Genomic DNA, 19,448 nt, shown 5'->3' with positions numbered 1-19,448 from the left:
AAAAAATAAACTCAACTTTCAAAAATTCAAGGTTTAAGGAGTCGTGAATACCTTTTCTTTACAAGGGGACTTAAAATTTGAAGTTTTGGGGATCTGGAGCTGGCAGATTGCCGGTTTAAATTAGCATTTCTCTCAAATTCTTCTCCCAGATAGTCTCCAACTGGGAAGTTCAACTCATGTAATTACCTTTGATACCATCCCATCACTCTTATGACAAGTTGCCAAACACAACTTAAATGAAAAACTCAGTTGGCCATTTTCTGAATAGGAGGTAGGCATGGTGGTTGGGTGAAGTTGAGTGATGAGAGGTTGGGGAACAACCCATCCCCGATAAACCTGGTTAAAAAGTTGGGGTGGGTTGTTTTGCAAAATTGGGTAAAAAAACCCAATTTTACCTTTCCAAACAACCATCAAAGTAGGCATTGGGTGCAAAATCTGGTTTGACACCCAAACCAGGTTTTGAATTAGGTTTTAGATGTCATCCAAATAGTATTCAGAGTTAATCGACATTACATGGTCAAGTCTTATAGGATTATACTCATTTCCTTTCAAGTCTTTTAGCCGAAAAATGGCCAGCCATTATTCGTTTTTTTTATCTTTTATTTTTTGAGTTTTAAGGACCCAGAACCTAAAAAGTCTTGGGTACTCCAAATATCAACAAAACTTGAAAACCAAGTTTGCCCAAAACCAAGTTTAAAGGCAAACGAGACCTAGTTTTGCCTCCTGTCATCTAAACAGGGTCCAAGGGTGGGCATGGTTTATCACCTGGCATGGGACAATCACAACTCAAAACCTACCAGAGGCATCCTTTGCCACAAGGTCGAAGTTAGGTGACAAAAAAAAATTGTGAGACCCATCTATAAACCAAGTTACCCATATTTAGGGGTGGGCAATGCACCAGGCAGCTCGGTGGGCCAAGTCGATCTAGTTCATCATAGGCCATTAAGGTTTGCCGGGCCCAGGTCAGCCCATGGACTACTGGACCATGAGCCTAGGCTACCTAATTAATGTTTTAGTAGCTGGTTGCATAGTAACCTAATTAGTTGCACTGATTCTATGAAAATATAAAGATAATTAGGTGGGTGGATTAATCTTTTATTTAATTCATTATTTTTAGCTTATGAAGTTCATTAAAAAATAACTTACAAATAGGTTTGGATCTGGCTGAACCGATGTACTAAACATTGACCCATTAGACCAATGGGCCTAGTCATGGGCTGCTCTTCAAACCCGAGCCTGTTAAGAACCAGGGCAAAACCCGAATGAACCGGGTCATTTCTGGGCCAGTCGATGTCCACCCCTACCCATATTCATGGTGTTTGGGTTGTCCGTTTGGTCCAAGGCAGTTGTGAGTCTTTTTATGGTATACATTGAGAGCTGCCTCTGACCTGATCCATTATCTTTTCCGGGTGAGCGAGGGGACCTCGAGGGTTTTTACTAACAGGCATGCTAATAATGTTCTGTCAGTGATGGAAGATTTTTTTCTTGACTTAGCTAACAAAAAGGTATTTTTATATATTAATATATATAAAAAATACATTTTAATCAATAAAATAATAAAAATCTGATACCCTCGTGTCCTGTTTTGCAAACAATTCTGAATTCGCAAACTCACGTTACGCTCGTATCGCGTCACGGTTCATGTCCGTGTCTTTGTGACATGCACAATCCTATATCTCTTCCTTGTTTCTTCATTTTTGTGCTCTTATTTTCTGTCCTATTTTTTTTTTTTTTTTGTATTGGTTAACCTAAATGCATGATTCCCGCATAATTCATTCTTGAAGCTAAAAAATGTTCAGCCAAAAAGCGATCCGACTGTAACGGGCGCGTTGTTGGTATGCCTCCTAATATGGAGGAGCCTAACTCTGCGCACCGATCCGCACCACCAGCACCAGCACCAGCACCAGCACCAGCACCAGCACCAGCACCACAAAACCCTACTCCCCCTTCCACTGCCGTCTTCACCCCCAAGAAGAAAAGGAGGTCCGACGATGCAGATTTTCAGAGCTCCAAGTATTGCAAGATCCGCTCCATTCTCAAGGGCCTCCGCCCTTCCATCGTCGACGTAGGAATCCGTGAATATGTTGCCTTCTTCCCCATTTTCCAGTTTCCTGGTGTTGTTGGTTTCTCTTATTTCGTGTTTTCATTGGGTTTTTCTCTTTGTACTTTGTCTGTCTGTTGGTTTCCTGATTTTGGTAGTCGCGAGATCCCATTTTTCTGTGTTCCAGGGTCGATTTCGGCATGATTTTGCTGCTTTTCTGATGGTCAGTGTTTGTGGGTATCGATTGTTTGTTGATTCAGTGGTGGTTGGATGGTAGTTTCTTGATCTGGGGGAGGTTTCAGGAATTGGGTGTTTGCTTGAGTCGTCATTTGTTTTATGCTGCTTGTTGAGTTTGTTGGAAGATCATGCTCTTTGTTCGTTTTCTTTTAAGAGGTTTTGTTGACAAAGCTGCTTATTGGATAATCATGCACTTCATGCCGCGGTTTTGGGGTTTTGGCACCTGCATTGCTTTTATATGGTGATATTAGAACCTCTAGCGGTTGTGCTCTTCTATGTAGATGGTTCATGTTCATTTTAAATATTATTTGTTCTCATTATATGTGGTAATTGTGTTTAATTTCTTTCATCTAATATGGTTAACTTCCCATCGATGATTCATATGTTAGTTTCCTCATCCATAAAAAACTTTCTAACAGTTTTGTTTTTTTGGCAATCCCTGTCCCTTATGTCTTATATAGGATAGTTTTTCACATTGGTACAGAACCTCTGTCCTGCTTAGCTTTCCTCAGTTATATGTGCAGCTTTCCCTACCATAAAGAAGTGCAAGAATTTCACATTGGTGATGTTTTTGCCATCTTCTATGCACGAATGATGCATGGATAAGTGATTTCATTTGTTGATATTGACAGGGTTCTCTGCCTATGAATTGAGAGTGTATTTTTCACTTTAGCTGGTGCCTTGTGTTGAATGTTAAGCAGTTGATGGACACATAAGTGTACTTCCTTGTATAGACTTTGGGATGGATTCTCCTGTATAAAACACCAAACTTATTGGAGTGCAACTCATTTGTCAACTTGAGGGATTCACTAGATTGATGTCCCGTTTGAGTTCGCATTAGTGAAGGATCTTATGATATATTACTTTTCTTGTTGTTTCCCTACCATTGATCAAAACCATTTGCAATGTTTTTTGCTACATGTGGTTACAAATTTGTGGAAGCCTCGGGCAGCTTCTCTTTTTTTATGATTGTCAAAAGCAAAACTCTTTCTTACGAATTTCAATGAAAATTTTGTTAAAAATAGGAACACGAGGATGTCCGTTGACATGGCTGCCCACCCTAAGTTCAAAAGAAACGGAAATCATTGATGAATTGTCCGTGGGGGAAAACCACATCCTTAGGTTTACAATATCCTATCTATGCTATGTCCATGACCAGTTAATCATACACCTAAATCTGAAAATTTGACCATGAAGTACTTCATATGATTGCACCTCTCCTCTAAATGCTCAGTAATATTACTTATATTTTTGCAATGTCAAATGCTGCTCATTTTCTCTCACCCTTCAGTGTCAGTTCCCTACAACTTGATACCTTTAAGGTGATATTATCCTCCTCCTTGGGACATGCAAGCGCTAGTAACTTCTAGAAGAAAGTGCACGAGAAAGGTTTTCTAGTATTTATGCCAGAGCATCTGCATGCTTGTAGACTGTGGATAGTATGAGTGAAAATGATAATATGAGGAGGAAGACTAATTCAAATGACTTTGTTTGGGGAAGGAGCTGGTTATTTTTTCATTAGTAAACTTTAGTACAATTTGTCCATACTTGGCCATTTCTCCTCTGTTTAGTCTTCTTTATTTATTTCTCAAGCTCCTCTAACAAGTCATTACACCATTGAACCCTCTGTTTTGTTCCTCTCTGGAAAGTTATCCACCATTTTTTTACTGCAAGAGACATATCTTCCATATTTGCTTCTTGATATTGGGCACATCAAGCTAGGCAATATTACATATTGAATAGTACATATACTCCTTCCAAAACCATACTTTTTGTTCCATTTCTCACTCTGATATCAAGTTACTGGAAGATGGGTTCTTTATGTCCTACAGTTCTGTCAGCCAGTAAATGACTTGTAATCCTAAGTTCTATATCACCATGTAGTGCCTTGTGAAATTATATGGCATCTCTCAGGTCCTTGGTTTGTGTCTTGTATTAGCAAATTTTAATGTATGATGTATGAATTGGTCTGAATGTATGCTTTTGGGCTCCTTGTCTATGTTCAAAATTCAGATTTTTGTAGTTCGAGAAATAAATTTTCTAGCATACCTAATAAACCTTGATAAGTATTTGGCCAGCAAAACGCTTGGCATCTGATGTAACTTGAGACATTGTTATTTTGTTGGTAAAAGTGAGATTTTTTTCAACATACAGAAAAGAAAAATAAGGTCAATTTAGAAGGTTTGGATGCAAAGCCTTCAGTAATTGAGGCTTGTGTTTCTGGCTGATGAACATGAATGAGTCATTGTGGTGGATCCATCTAACACTATTGTCGCAATCTATTGATGGTTCACAGAAACTTGTCCTTGGTATCTGCAGAACAGACATTTCATGAAAAGTCTGAGTTATTTTCTGTTTTGCTGTTAATATATTATATATGATGTGTTATGACAAATCCTTGTCCTCACTCTCGATGCATCTTATTTAAATATTCTGGCACAAGAAGACCACTGAAATCAACTCCTATTGGTAAGATGCTCAGTGGAAGCCATGGTTATTTCTCTGACGATGTTATACTAAATAAAGAGTGCTTAGACTATTTGACTTTTTCAACTGGCTTGATGTTTTAACTTGCCATCATATATAACTCTGCCTCTGACTTACTTTGCCGTCACATGTTTCTTGAAGGTCCTACGAGCCCCTGACTATCGCAGTTGCAAATCTTCTGATACTATTCGGAGAGGTAGTTCTTCATATGTTCTAAACTAGTATGACCTCCATATCTTATGAGATGATTTCCTCCTATATGATAACTTTAATTGCCTTAGAATTTAGATAACTTTGTGCTCAATTGTTTCATCATGCTTTGGATTGGCATCTAACGTTTGAAGTGATCCATCATATTGGATGAGTTATTCAGCACATTGGTCTTTGTTTGTTTTTATGGGGTTGTAGAACCTTGTATTTCTTTGCAGTTTTTTTTTCAAAATAGTTATCTAAGCACTTAACACTAGATGTTATTAGAGAGTAATTTGTTTAATAATTAATATTTAAATGACTAATATAGATATTCAAATGTCATGTTGTATTTAATGTTTCTAAAAGATTAATCTTCAGATGTGTTGTGACACATGCAGTGATTCAGGATAGGGATCATTTATGTGCTTCTTGATAAGTAGACATGCTGCCTAGGCATGAACACTGTAGACAACCAGTGCATTGGCTGCCAAGTATATTAGGAGTGTATTTGGAAATTAGAATGCAAACAGTCCTTGCAGAGTGCTGAAGAAAGATAAAAGAACTACATTATATGCAAAAAAATATGGCCAAGGATAGTATCTGTTGGGAAAAAAACTGATTGATGGAAGACACCTCCTCAAACATGTTGCCAGGGGTTGTTATCCTTTCTTGTTATTGTCAGTGGTGCAAGATAGAATAGAGTTACCTTTCATGGATCATCATCTGATCTATGACCTTAATTGTCATAGGCGCTAGGCGGTGAGCCCTAAAAAGGCCTAGGTGGGGCTTAGGCAGTGAGCCCCTAAAAAGGCTTAGGTGGACTAGGCGGTACCCCAAATAAATAAAAAATAAAAAAACATACAAAATATGTAGAAAAACTACTAAAATTAATAAGAAACATGTATACAACATAAAATCAATCAACAATAAGCAATAGACAAATAATATGTCGTTGAACACTGGAAAGCAATTATATTACATAACTTGCTCAAACAAATTAAGAATAAATTAACAATTGAATAAACAAATCATACAACTAACAATGTGATGCAGAGCATCCAAATATTAGCGAGGAGCAGAAGACCCGTGACTTTGTGTCAAAATTGCCCATTTCGGGTCCATTTGGAGTCGAGGGGTATTTTGGTTATTTCATAACATTTAATTTTCTGAGATTTTTGCTTCATCCATATCAGAAAATTCATTTTGTAATATTGGTTCCATTCCTGTGGTTTTTGGAACCATGTTAAAAAAATTTGTATTTTTTTGTTTTATTATTTTAGGTGCTAGATTTTACGGATCCGGATAGGTCTAGTGCCCGTTAGGATCTATTTGTGGCAATAGAGGGTGTAAGGGGTAAAAGGGTAAATTTTATTTTGTCTCAACCATGGATCCTGATATTGGATCCAATTTTGTCTTGAATTTTGGAGGTTCAATCCATCTACATTGGAGCCCTTCTATTGGGCAATTCTTTTAGAGTGCCATTGGCCAAAGTATGAGGTAGCAACTTAAGAGACCATTTAAAAGTCAGCCACCTCACCACTCTCTCATTGGTGGCCTCTTGAGGTGCCACCCACTTTAAGCCTCTTATCAATGTTGGTGGCTTTCATTGGTCAAGATTGAGGTGCAATGAGACAATAAGATTCAAACCGTGTTCTCTCATTGGCCTCTTAAAAGGTGACCTCCCAAAAGCCCAATGAGAGGCCATGCTACATTGTCTCCCACGTATAAAACTTTTCCAACAAAAAAGGTGGGGGTCTTTTGGCTCTTTTGAAGAAAATTTCTGGAAAAGAAAGAATGAAGGAAATTGAGAGGGTACCCTTGAGAAGGTTGACCACTTTGGAGGAACCCTAGTTAGGATTTGTGTGAAGAAAACTCTAGCCGACCTAGGGTGTTGTTCTTGCTTGAACTTGTTGGTGGCTGCCATTTTGGTAGAGCACCATTGCTGGAGCAAATCTCCATTGTTGCTGATGTGAGATTGACGAGATCATGTTTGTGGTCTTGCTGGTCATGAGAAGCTTGGTAACCATTGGAAGGCTACATCTCCTTCCTTGTCAACTTGTGGATTATTGTTTGTGTTATTGTTTGCCCAACTCCTCCGTCAGTTTGGCTAGAAACTTATGTGTTGCTGATCTTGTATTTGAACAATTGTGAACGGTAGTTTTGTTTCGGATTGCTAGATTGCTGATTTATATTGGAAAGGTTGGATTTGATTGGTGTTTTTCGAAAGTTTATTTTGAGAAAGTTCTTTCGAATATTATCGCATGTTTAGTAGATGTTGATCTAACTGAAGTTGGGTTTAAGGAGGAAGAGATTAGTTTAATTGGAGAACTGGATTATAAGTGTTTTCCTGCAGGTTGAACTTAAACATCTAACTAAAACCAGATAAATTAAATTTTGGTTTGTTTAAGGTTGTGTTTGTTCTCGGTTTGGATTTTCCTTCGACCCAGTCTCAGTAAACGGATCATATCTCCCTTGATATTGGTTAGTTTACAGAGTTCTTGGACTCGTTGGAAAGTTGTCAAACAACTCAACAACTTTCATGCTTTGACCATCGTGTGATTCAATGTCTCTATTTCCGAAAATAGACTTAAACTTATGCTTCGGTTTTATGTGTGCTTGTTTTTCAGAGTTCTGGCCTAATATGACTCGCCTGTGGTATTTTAGGCATAACTCTCTCATTTGTGATCGAAAATTTGCGTGGTTTGTTTCGTCGAAAAGCCGTCGACTTTCCCGACAATCTTTGTGTTCTGGTCGTTCACCGTTTCCAGCGTTATCGCTATCAAAAACTGCCCAGAACCTATGTCACATGGGTGCAGGTGCGGGTGCGACACGGGTGCGGCGCGATTTTAAAATTTTTGGACACGGGGACTCAGCTATATATATATATATATATATATATATATATATATATATATATATATATATATATATATATAAAGTGCAAAGACACGTCACAGTCTGTGACTGTGCACAACACAGTCCACTGTGCAGCCCCCCCCCCCGATTTTTTTTATTCTGTAGCCCAGAAAATAAAAAAAAAATTCCAAAAAATGGTCCAAAATGACCCTGGGTGCATTGACCGCACTTAGTGTCGGGTTGATCGAGTTCGAGCCGCACCCGTGTCGGTGCGTCGACCTTGGAGCCGAGTTCGTATGACATAGCCCAGAACATAAAGGACAACCACTCGGGTGACTGTTTTGTCCTTCGTCAGTCCGCCTCATTGATTAAATCATATATGGACCATCATAAATTGAAAAATTCTGACTTTTGTTTCGTTAGAAAGATAACTAATTTGTCTAAAACTTTCGTGTTTGGACCTGTTGCAGATTCAGTCCATACTGTCTCTGAAACTGGTCGTGAACAGTCTGTTGCTTGCCTGTCCCGGGACCATTTCCTTGTGAAATTTTCTATCCCACAGTTTTATCGATATCTCTGCAACCAAAGATCCGTTTCAGGCGATTTAGGATCCGTTGGAAGGATCGTTTTGTCGCGCATCTTTCTCGTGTTGGACGTTTTCCCTGATTCTGAGTTCTTTCAGACCGAACTCCAATAGAAACAAAATCTGTCTGTGCGCAATGCCAGTTTTCAAAAAAAGCTTCTACATTTTAGTAGATTTAGGGTGTGCGTTGTGGACCGACCCGCTATTGGTATACACCACAATGTGGATGAACAATATACAAAAAATAAAATCATGTATACAAAATAATTAACATGTCAACAACAATAGACATAATACAAGCAATAGACAAAAAAGAAGAAATGAATAATTAAATAAATAAACTACGATGCAACTGATAACGTGCTAAAACAAAAAAGAATAAATGAGCAATTGAATAACCAAACCATACAACTAACAATGTGAATAAATAACAATGTGAATAAAGTGGTAACCTGCTCAATGCAACTGATAGCTCAACCTGCTCAATGCAAATAAAGAAGAAACCATGCATATGTAGATATTTCACAAGTAAACTGACATCTTAGTGAAAAAGTTGATTAGTTGTGAAAAACCTATATCTTTTGCCAAAAAAAAAAGAACAAACCGTCAACTAATAGCAACTGGCATACCCCTAAGGATTAAAATTGATAAGAAAGAATCAACAAGGGGTCTACAATCAAATCATGCGAAAACAAATCATTGAGTGTAAATATTGGCCAGCAAATGATCAAGCTTTTGTTGGGAAGCTAACATCAACCAATAAAAAACAAAGAAATTCTTCTCAGACATTTGACAACAATATTGCAAGCTCTAAAATGCTTACTATGTGGCAGCTATCATCTTATAATTGCAAAACATCACAAATGCCACCAAGTGGGTCTTTTTAATAAATCAGTAAATTAATGCAAATAAATCATCACAAGAAGTGTATACAGCAAAAGCTAGCAGAAAGCCTCATGCATTTGAAATGAAGCAACCACGTTCAGCTTCTCTCAATGGCTTCAGTTTGAAATCCTGTCATTGCACTTCATAACCAGTCCCCCATTTTTATTAAAAGATTCATAAACTAAGAGAAGTGGACATTAGTGGCAGAAACAACTTGAAAAACATAATGAGTAAAAATGAATTAGCTTTCCTACTCCACTGAATATCTACATTGGCAATCAAATGTATTTATGCAACACTGATAAAACCAAGCAACAAGCACAAAAACACATCACATTTGTGTGGTTTAGAAGTATGCGCACCCATATAAGAGACAGAGAGAGACCGAGACCGAGCAAGAGAGAGAGAGGGGTAGGGAGGAAACCTTCTTCTTCGGCTCTGCCCTAGTGAGGCTGAGAGAGAGAGGAGAGAGAACCGAGTGATGTAAAAGGAGGAAAAATGACCCTTTTCCCCCTTTTATACACGTTGACAACAGTCAACAAAAAAAAAAAGACCGCCTAAGCTTACGCTTAGGTGGTAATATAGGGCCCACTGCATCCCAGGCAGTGGGGCTGCACCTAGGCGGTGCTTTTGACAACTAAGTCTATAACACAGGGACATTTCAAACTACAGCTGTGTCATATCCGATCCTGCTTGTGTATTCATCATGGTCCATTTGCTAGGTATCTTACTGTTGGATCATGGCTTTTTGACAAAAAAAAACATGATTTTTGGATGCTTGAATATTTACAAAAATTTTGAGCTGTCAATTTTCAAGCGTTAAAAAACCTGCATATGCATTGCAATTGGATGATTTGAGGGCTGGTCCCTTTAAAACCTATCAATGTAGATCACATCTGTACAATCAAATTTAAGAAAAAAACAAAAAACCCATGAAAATCTCAGTTCACACTCTTGTTCTCATATTCTAGTGGTGCTATATATATATATATAGTGTAATACATACGGGCTAAATATGGCACGGTGCCAAATGAATCATTTTATTGGATTTCAGGTGTTTTTTCGAAATTATGACCGTGCAGATGTGATCAACATGATTGATTTACTAGAAATTGACACTTGGACCATGCATTTTGGATGGAAAAAATGGTATTTGAATCCTTGAAAATTTATGAAAATTCATGAAAATTCTAGGCCATTGATTTTTAAAAACTTATAAAACCTATCCATGCATCACAATCAAATGCTCTATGAACTGGTTCCTATTAAAACAAGCATATAGATCACATCTGTATGGTCAGGATTTCGAAAAAAAACCAGACAATCCAATTGCATGTTTCATTTAGCACCGTGCCATATTTAGCACGGATGTATTACCCATGTATATGTTAAAATATATATATATATATATATATATATACATATATAAATATAGTTCTCATTCACTACCCGATGAGGGGTAGTTTTGTAATCTCGCCCAATAGGGGCATTTTAGACTTTTTCCTTTTCTTCTTTTTTCCTTTTTCTTTTTCTATTTTTTCCTTTTTCTTTTTTGTCTTTTTTTATTTCTTTTTGTGCATTTAATGCACAGCCATTGGGGGCCCCAACAAAGAGTCGTTGGGCCCCCAACGGTCACAATTGTGACCGTTGGGAGCCCAACGACTCCTTGTTGGGACTCCCAATGGTCCCTCTCTCTTGCTTTTCTCTAACTCTCCCTCACTCCTCTCTTGCCTATAAATAAGTGGGGTCTCCCCCTTTGTAAAGTGTGGCTTCTTCAAGCCCTTTTGTGCATTTATAAGATTTTATGCTTTCTAGCCATTATTGGCTTTTGTGTATGTCCTCTTTTGGACTTGTTCTTTGATTTCTATGTGTGAATGTCCATTGTAGGACATACATTTCTTTTCCGCATATTTCATTACATGGTATCAGAGCCTTGGTTGTGCTCTTGATTCATATTGCTAGTTGTCTTGTTTTATCTCTCTTTGTTTGTCTTCCATTCTTGATTATATAATGGAAGGAGAACAAAAGATTGATCTCTCCTTCAAGCTCAATGGTACTAACTACATGATGTGGGCCGCCGCCATGGAGAACAACCTCAAAGGTAAAAAACTTTGGGGATACGTTATGGGCACCATTAGGGAACCTCAACTTCAACTTACGAAAATTGATGGTGATCAAGAAAAAGCTCTAGAAGGAAATGCTCGCATGAAAGCTATTGAAGATCACCAATCCAAGGTAGAAGATTGGGAAAGTAAGCATGCAAAAATTCTTGCATGGTTCATGAACAACGTGGAGTTAAAGATTTGCGCCAACATTGCTAAATTCCGCCTAGCAAATGAAGCATGGTTCTTTATGAAAGGTATGTATACCCAAAAAGACCTTGCTCGTCAATTCTTCATCCAAGAAAAAATCTGTACCATTAAGCAAGGTGAAATGAGTGTAAGAGATTACTATAGCACTCTTGGCCCTTTGTGGGATGAGCTATCCCTTCTTGAACCCAAATGGGTATCAAGTGAAGATGTTGAAATGAGGAAAGAACAAATGGAGAAAGAACACTTTTTCCAATTTTTACATGGGCTTAGGCCCGAATATGAACAAGTTAGATCCTCCCTCCTTCATAGATCCAAACCACTTCCATTGGAAGATGCCATAGCCGAAATATGCCAAGAAGAAACACGGCTTGGCATGATTAAAGGAGGAGATGAAGTTCTTGCCGTATCTAAACCCGGCAATCATATGAAAGCATATAAGCCTCCACACTTTGGGAGGCAAAATAACTATAATGGCAATTATAGGAAAGCCATTTGCCATCATTGTCAAGAACCGGGTCATATAAGACCTAATTGTCCAAAGATAAATGAACCTCCAAAAGGTAAAGTTGCTATTATTGAAGAAATCCCACAAAAGAAGGAGGAGACAATGAAAGGGAAAGAGTCCTTCTCCCTTGCTCAACTATCCGAAGCTCTACAAATTCTACTCGAGTCGCCATCAACTTCGGGAGCCGCCATTGCCTCTTCTTCTCCTCCAGGTACGCCTTCTTGGATCCTTGACTCTGGAGCATCTTTTCATATGACCCCTATTGAAAATGGACTATCCAATGTATGTAGCAACTCCAAAAATTCCTTTGTTTCCACCGCCGATGGTACCTCTTTACAAGTTAAAAGTTTTGGAACCTTAGATTTTTCAAAAGATTTTTTTGTGCCAAATGTAAGAGTAGTACCTCAACTTAATTTAAATCTTTTATCGGTCTCCCAAATATGTGATCATGGATGTGAAATCTCCTTCTCAACCAAGGATTGTTCTATACAGGATCTCCAGTCCGGGAAGCGGATTGGGCAAGGCCATAGGAGGGGAGATCTCTACTACATGACCCACTTGAAACTTCCTACTAACTCATTTTGTAATCATGTCCAAGATAAAAATATAGAAACTTGGCATCAAAGACTTGGACATCCAAGCTTCTCAAAAATGTACTCCTTTCCCTTTGGAAAGAAATTTTGTAATGAGAAACATTTTGTTTGCAAGAGTTGTATTTTTGGAAAAATGAAATCCACCCCATTTCCAGAGAGAACATTTGTGTCAAAAAGACCCTTTGAATTAGTTCATTCGGATGTTTGGGGTCCTTCTCCGGTCATATCAAAAGGAGGATACTCATATTATGTTACTTTCATTGATGATTTCACTCGATATGTGTGGATCTATTTTCTCAATCTAAAATCTGAAGTTTTTAACTTCTTTAAAAAAAATTCATATGATTGTCAAAAATCAATTTTCAACTAATATCTCCATTCTTCGATCCGACTCCGGCGGAGAATATCTATCAAATGAATTTCAAGAATATTTGGAAACCAATGGAATTTGTCATCAAAGGTCATGTCCTAGGACTCCCCAACAAAACGGTTTAGCCGAAAGAAAGCATAGACACATCTTGGAAACCACTAGGACTCTTCTTATTTCCAAAGAAATTCCAAAATGCTATTGGGCCGAAGCCGCCTTAACCTCCACTTATTTGATAAATAGAATGATATCTTCATCCCTACAAAATATATCTCCATATGAAAAACTTTTTGAAAGAACACCCGATTTTAATAGATTAAGAATTTTTGGGTGTAAGTGCTTTGTCCTTACACATAAAAGAGATAAGTTATCTCCCAAGGCTATCGAATGTGTGTTCTTAAGATACAGAGAAAATCAAAAGGGTTTTAGGTGCTTCGATCCCAAAAGCAACAAACTATATGTATCCAAAGATGTTACATTTTTAGAAAATGAGAACGGTTTTGAGAAAAATAAAGATATTGATGAAAGCGAATATGCTTTCTTATTTGATCTTCTCTCTCAAGAAGATGTGACTCCTCACGAAGAGGATGTTCCTAATGATTTAGAGGATACTCCTCTTAGTAATGTTGAAAATGCAAGTAATGATATTGAAAATAGGTCCATTCAAACCTATGCTAGGCGTGGTCAAGAAACTCCCATTAGCGCTTTAGAAAAATATTCTCAAAATTCCAACATAGAAGAAACCTCTTTAAGGAGATCTAGCCGGATCTCCAATCCTCCTAATAGGTTTGTTTCCTATGAGTCCCTAACACCTAAATATAGGGCATGCCTAATTGCATTACACTCTTATCATGAACCGTCACACTATAATGAAGCCAAAAACATTCCTCAATGGGTTGAAGCCATGAAACTTGAACTTAGTGCCCTTGAAAAGGCTAAAACTTGGGAAATAACCTCATTACCCACTGGAAAGAAGTCTATTGGATGTAGATGGGTCTTCAAAATTAAAACTAAAAGTGATGGGTCATTAGAACGTTATAAAGCTAGGTTGGTAGCCAAAGGATATGCTCAAGAGTACGGAATAGACTATGAAGAAACCTTTGCTCCCGTAGCTAGAATGACTAGTGTTAGGACTCTTATTGCGGTTGCATCCGTTAAAAAATGGCCTATCTATCAATTGGATGTTAAGAACGCATTTCTTAATGGCGAACTAAGTGAAGAGGTCTATATGGATCCTCCACCAGGAGTATCTATTGGTGAAAACAAAATTCTTAAACTAAAAAAGGCACTATATGGGTTAAAACAAGCTCCGAAAGCTTGGCATGACAGATTTAGTACTGTAATGACTAGCTTAAATTTTCGTTCATGTTATACTGACACTGCGTTATTTGTGAAAAGTGCAGGGTCCTCTGTAGTTATCCTACTACTATATGTTGATGATATGATCATCACTGGAAGTGATGAGCAAGGAATCCATGATATTAAGAAAATTTTAAAAGAAAATTTTGACATGTCTGACCTTGGTTTCTTAAGATATTTTCTAGGTATTGAAGTTGCATATTCATCTCGAGGGTACATCCTCTCTCAGATGAAACTTGCTGCTGACATTTGTGCCAAGTCTGGAATTTCGGATGATAAGAAGACAGAAACCCCTGAGGTTATCAATGCAAAGCTGAGACTGGAAGATGGGACACTTCTTGAGAATCCTACTCCCTACCGTCAACTCGTTGGGTCTCTGACATACTTATCCATCACTCGGCCAGACATAGCTCATGCAGTTCACTCCGTCAGTCAGTTTCAACATGCACCTACAACTGTGCACATGAGTGCAGTCTTAAGAATTGTCAGATATATTAAAAACACCATAACTAAGGGAGTTTTTCTTTCCTCTTCATCATCCCTTGATTTAATTGCTTATACAGATGCTGATTGGGGAGGAAATCCCAATGATAGAGTCTCAACCACTGGTTTTTGTGTTTTCCTAGGTGACTCTATGATTTCTTGGAGATGCAAGAAGCAGCATAAAGTATCATTGTCCTCAACTGAAGCGGAATATCGTGCAATGGCCACTACAACCATGGAGCTTGTGTGGCTTAGAAGTCTCCTCTGTGATATGGGCATCATCATCTCAATTCCTTCGAAGATGTGTTGCGATAACAAGAGTGCTATCTATATTGCAAGCAACCACACCTTCCATGAGCATACTAAACACATTGAGATGGATTGTCACTATGTTCGAGATGAATACCTAAAAGGAACCATAGCACTGCCCTATGTCACATCCGAGTACCAGTTGGCGGACTTTTTCACCAAAGCTCTTGCTGCTCCTCGCTTCATGTTTCTTCTCAACAAGCTTTCCGTTGTATCCCCGTAAAGCTTGAGGGAGGGTGTTAAAATATATGTAATACCTATATATATATATATATATATATATAGTTCTCATTCACTACCCGATGAGGGGTAGTTTTGTAATCTCGCCCAATAGGGGCATTTTAGACTTTTTCCTTTTCTTCTTTTTTCCTTTTTCTTTTTCTATTTTTTCCTTTTTCTTTTTTGTCTTTTTTTATTTCTTTTTGTGCATTTAATGCACAGCCATTGGGGGCCCCAACAAAGAGTCGTTGGGCCCCCAACGGTCACAATTGTGACCGTTGGGAGCCCAACGACTCCTTGTTGGGACTCCCAATGGTCCCTCTCTCTTGCTTTTCTCTAACTCTCCCTCACTCCTCTCTTGCCTATAAATAAGTGGGGTCTCCCCCTTTGTAAAGTGTGGCTTCTTCAAGCCCTTTTGTGCATTTATAAGATTTTATGCTTTCTAGCCATTATTGGCTTTTGTGTATGTCTTCTTTTGGACTTGTTCTTTGATTTCTATGTGTGAATGTCCATTGTAGGACATACATTTCTTTTCCGCATATTTCATTACAGTATATATATATATATATCATGATTGTATAGATGTGATCTACATGCATTTTAAAGTAGAGAACATGCTTTGGATTATGTGATTGTGATGATTGTATAGGTTTTTGAAGACCTTAAAAAAATCAATGGCTCACAATGTACCAAAGTTTCATGTTTGAAAAAATCTTATTTTATGCCCAAAAAAGTTATCCAAGACATGATTCCTGCTCCTGGAGCACCATAACAATATATGTGAGAAGGGGGATGGTCCTCCCACTAAATAATCCATCTACCTGTCATCACCTTCAAAATTTGTATTTAGAGATGTTTTTTGGCAAACCTTACTGTACGGATTTGATCTCCATGGTCAAGATTGAAGAACCTATATACATATTCTTGGATAATTTTTTTTAGTGTGGGTAGGATTTTATAACATATAAAATTTCAGAACCCTTTTTTTTTGTATAATCCAAGGGAAACACATGTACATCCCCCCCCCCCCCCCCCCACTTCGATTTTGAACTTGTGTCATCCCATCAACTTGGTGACATTCACAAGTCGCCCCTACCAGATGAGTGGAGCCCTTGTGGTTAAGATTTCAGAATAGTTGATTTTTAGATCCTTGTAAATCCCATCTAAGTTGTCCCAATAGTCTGTTTGTACGTTTTCAACCATGGAGATCATATCCCTATGGTCAGATTTGGATAAACATCTCTAAATACAATTTTTTTAATGATGCGGAACCCTCATCGAAGCAAGGAAAACCCCGGGTGGAGCCCCATGCCCACCCAGCCTTCCGTGGCCCACCTATGAAAGCTACGGACACACCCGTGTACCAGTGGAGATTGATCCGATGCCTTCATCTCAGCACTCTCACAGCCACCCTGCTGGCCATGTGGGTGACCCTCGCGGTGGTCTCTAAATACAAATTATAAAAGTGAGGGCAGGTGGGTGGACCATTTGGTGGGAGCTATGTCACAGGGATTCGGCCAACCGGGTGCCGCACCCGCGTCGACGCAACGCGGGTGTGCGTGCGGCACCCGGTGTGGTCAACCGGACCCTGGGTGCGGTCAACGCACCCAGGGTCATTTGTGTCCAATTTTTGGACAAAAAAATGGCTGATTGATGGAGTACTTGTTTGCTTCTTGTAACTTGTGTTTGGTTGGTAAATACTAGCCGATACATGTTCCTAGGCATCATGGAAAAAATAAGGACGTTACCACTAATGGTTACTTAAAGGGGTTTCATGGAAAATGAAAGAAGAAATAATTCTACATGATTTTTAGTTACTTTTATCTTGGGAAGAAACTTCTTAAAGGCTAGCAAAGACGTAACAGCCGGGGGGTGGAGATTTAACAAAGGAACGGACTGCTCAGTTCCCATTAATTACTCTCTCTCTCTCTCTCTCTATATATATATATATATATAAGTAATCAATAAATGCATTAGAAAAGTTAATTTCTTTGACCGGTAAAATATCATGTCCATTTATGTTTTATGCCCTGCAGTGTAGGGATGAAAGTGGGGTTGGGTAGACCTGACCCAACCCGAATTGACCTAGCTCTACTCGGTCATGCCCAAGATGAACATTCATTAGTGTTAATGTTGTTAACTGCTAAAACTTAAAAATTATATATATATATATATATATATATATATATATATATATATATATATATATATATATATATATATATATATATATATATATATATATATATATTTTGCCGCACCCCCGCACCCAAGTTTTTTGAAAGTGCCGCACCCCCGCACCCGCACCCATGTGACATAGAGTGGGAGTGTAAGAACTCAAACAATCTGTCCAGAATTCCTTTGTAGTGGAAGAAGATGAGAAGACACAAGAGAGGGACCTGAAATTCACGATTCCCCAATTTGGGAAGTCGTGGGGTATTATTGTTGTATATATATTTCAAACTGTTACACATTATTTCAATTATCAAATTACCCATGTATTAACAACACATAATAGAATACAAAAAGGGCTAATAACCTAACAAAGAGATACAAAATAAGTATTTACAAACACAATCGGATACCCAACCAAGAGATCCAACCCAAATCCAATCGCGTCTCAACAACCTCCCTCAATTTGAAAGTCGCACAAGAATCATCTGTTTCAGATTATTCGTGTAAATCTTGTTGATTATAGTCGCTATGAAATAACATTTGTTTTTTTAGAGATTCTTAGAATCTTTTAGTATCAAAACATCTGGAATCATTTATTTCTTCTCATTGTCTCTTTAATTATTTTCTCTCTTTGGATGTACAAGACCTCAGGCTCATGATGGAATTGTCTAAGCAACTTAGGGCTGAAACAGTTTCTTTAGGGAAGATGAGAAAACAATACGAAACTGTGGAAGACACTGCTGACCGACGTCAAGAGGAGAATTTAACAGAAAAGCCTCCAGTGGAAAAGCCATCTGATGAAGAGAAAGAGAAGGTTTCACTCAATGGGAAAACAGAGCTGAAGGAAGGAGTTTCAGGATCTTATCTAATCGGAGGATCGCCTGATAATAGGAATTTCATAATGTATCCTGGCTCTGATCCTGTTTATTATGGAAAGCTGAAAACAAGTGTGGCTGCAATGCCTGAACCGGCAAAGTGAATCCTGATCTTTGTCTCTTAGCCTCTCGCATGATCAACCATGATCTGTCCTGCCATTGACTGGCCACTTTTTGGATGCATTTAGTACGGATCCAACTGACCGTTTTAACATTATCCATTCTTGTACTTCTTTAGCTTTGAAAGATTAAATATATATAAAATGTACATTATTGTTTTCTTAGTTGTAGTAATTAAAAGGTTTTCTTATGCAACGAATATATGGATTCTCTTTTGTTTCCAAGTGGTTTCAATCCTTTGGTCTTCAGTGCAGTCAAGTACTTATTACTCTTGGTTGTGGTTGGGTCTAACTGCTCTTATTTTGTTCATGAATGTAGTATGCGCATACCCAGATTATTTTTACTACTGATACTCAGAATAACTGTCAACTGTCTCATGATAACTAGGAGAATGAATATAAGTTGAAAGTTTCTTATAGAAATATGGAGAGCTTAGGTTTCTGGAATGGGGTTTCACACCTCAGATGGATATGTTTATCTATTAATTAAACTAGACTTTTACTTTTGTTTGTGGACTGCTTTCAAAATGTTATCACTCTAGGACTTAAAGCTCTGATACCATGAAGTATCCATGTAGTATAGGAAATGCACGGGAAGCATAATTTTGAAGGGTGTAATGGCTGTCTCTAAACAGGAGATTCCAAATCAATAATACCTCTCATTGTGTAAAATTTTTGGAAGCTCAAAGTGTAAAGTCCTGTAATGGAATCTGGAACAATGATTCCATATTTACATGGATTCATTTTCCACCTGCTACATGGAACGATTTCATAAATTTTTGTCATTTTCTTCACCATCATAGAAAGCATAAAACCGGTTTTTGAATGGGGAAGATGTTATAATGTTCTTT

At 38.0% G+C, this 19,448-nt stretch overlaps 1 protein-coding gene across 2 annotated transcripts; it reads left to right on the top strand.

Moving 5' to 3' along the window:
* Positions 1-1,792: 1,792 nt before the first annotated feature.
* LOC149818971 (uncharacterized) lies at positions 1,793-18,818 on the top strand. 2 transcript variants are annotated; one of them, XM_089985439.1, is made up of 3 exons: positions 1,793-2,065; positions 4,907-4,961; positions 18,305-18,818. In XM_089985439.1, the coding sequence occupies exons 1-3, from the start codon at positions 1,838-1,840 to the stop codon at positions 18,580-18,582; spliced, it is 561 nt and encodes a 186-aa protein (XP_089841565.1). In that variant the 5' UTR covers positions 1,793-1,837; the 3' UTR covers positions 18,583-18,818. The 2 variants fall into 2 exon arrangements, with proteins under 2 accessions (XP_089841565.1, XP_089841564.1); XM_089985438.1 differs by having other exon boundaries at positions 18,248-18,818.
* The last annotated feature ends 630 nt before the right edge of the window (positions 18,819-19,448 follow it).

The sequence above is a fragment of the Nuphar pumila genome, chromosome 13 (assembly GCF_984573655.1).
Source record: "Nuphar pumila chromosome 13, dmNupPumi1.hap1.1, whole genome shotgun sequence".
Classification (NCBI taxonomy): Eukaryota; Viridiplantae; Streptophyta; class Magnoliopsida; order Nymphaeales; family Nymphaeaceae; genus Nuphar; species Nuphar pumila.
The sequence above is the reverse complement of the archived record's forward strand: the minus strand, read 5'-3'. Positions and strand labels throughout refer to the sequence as shown.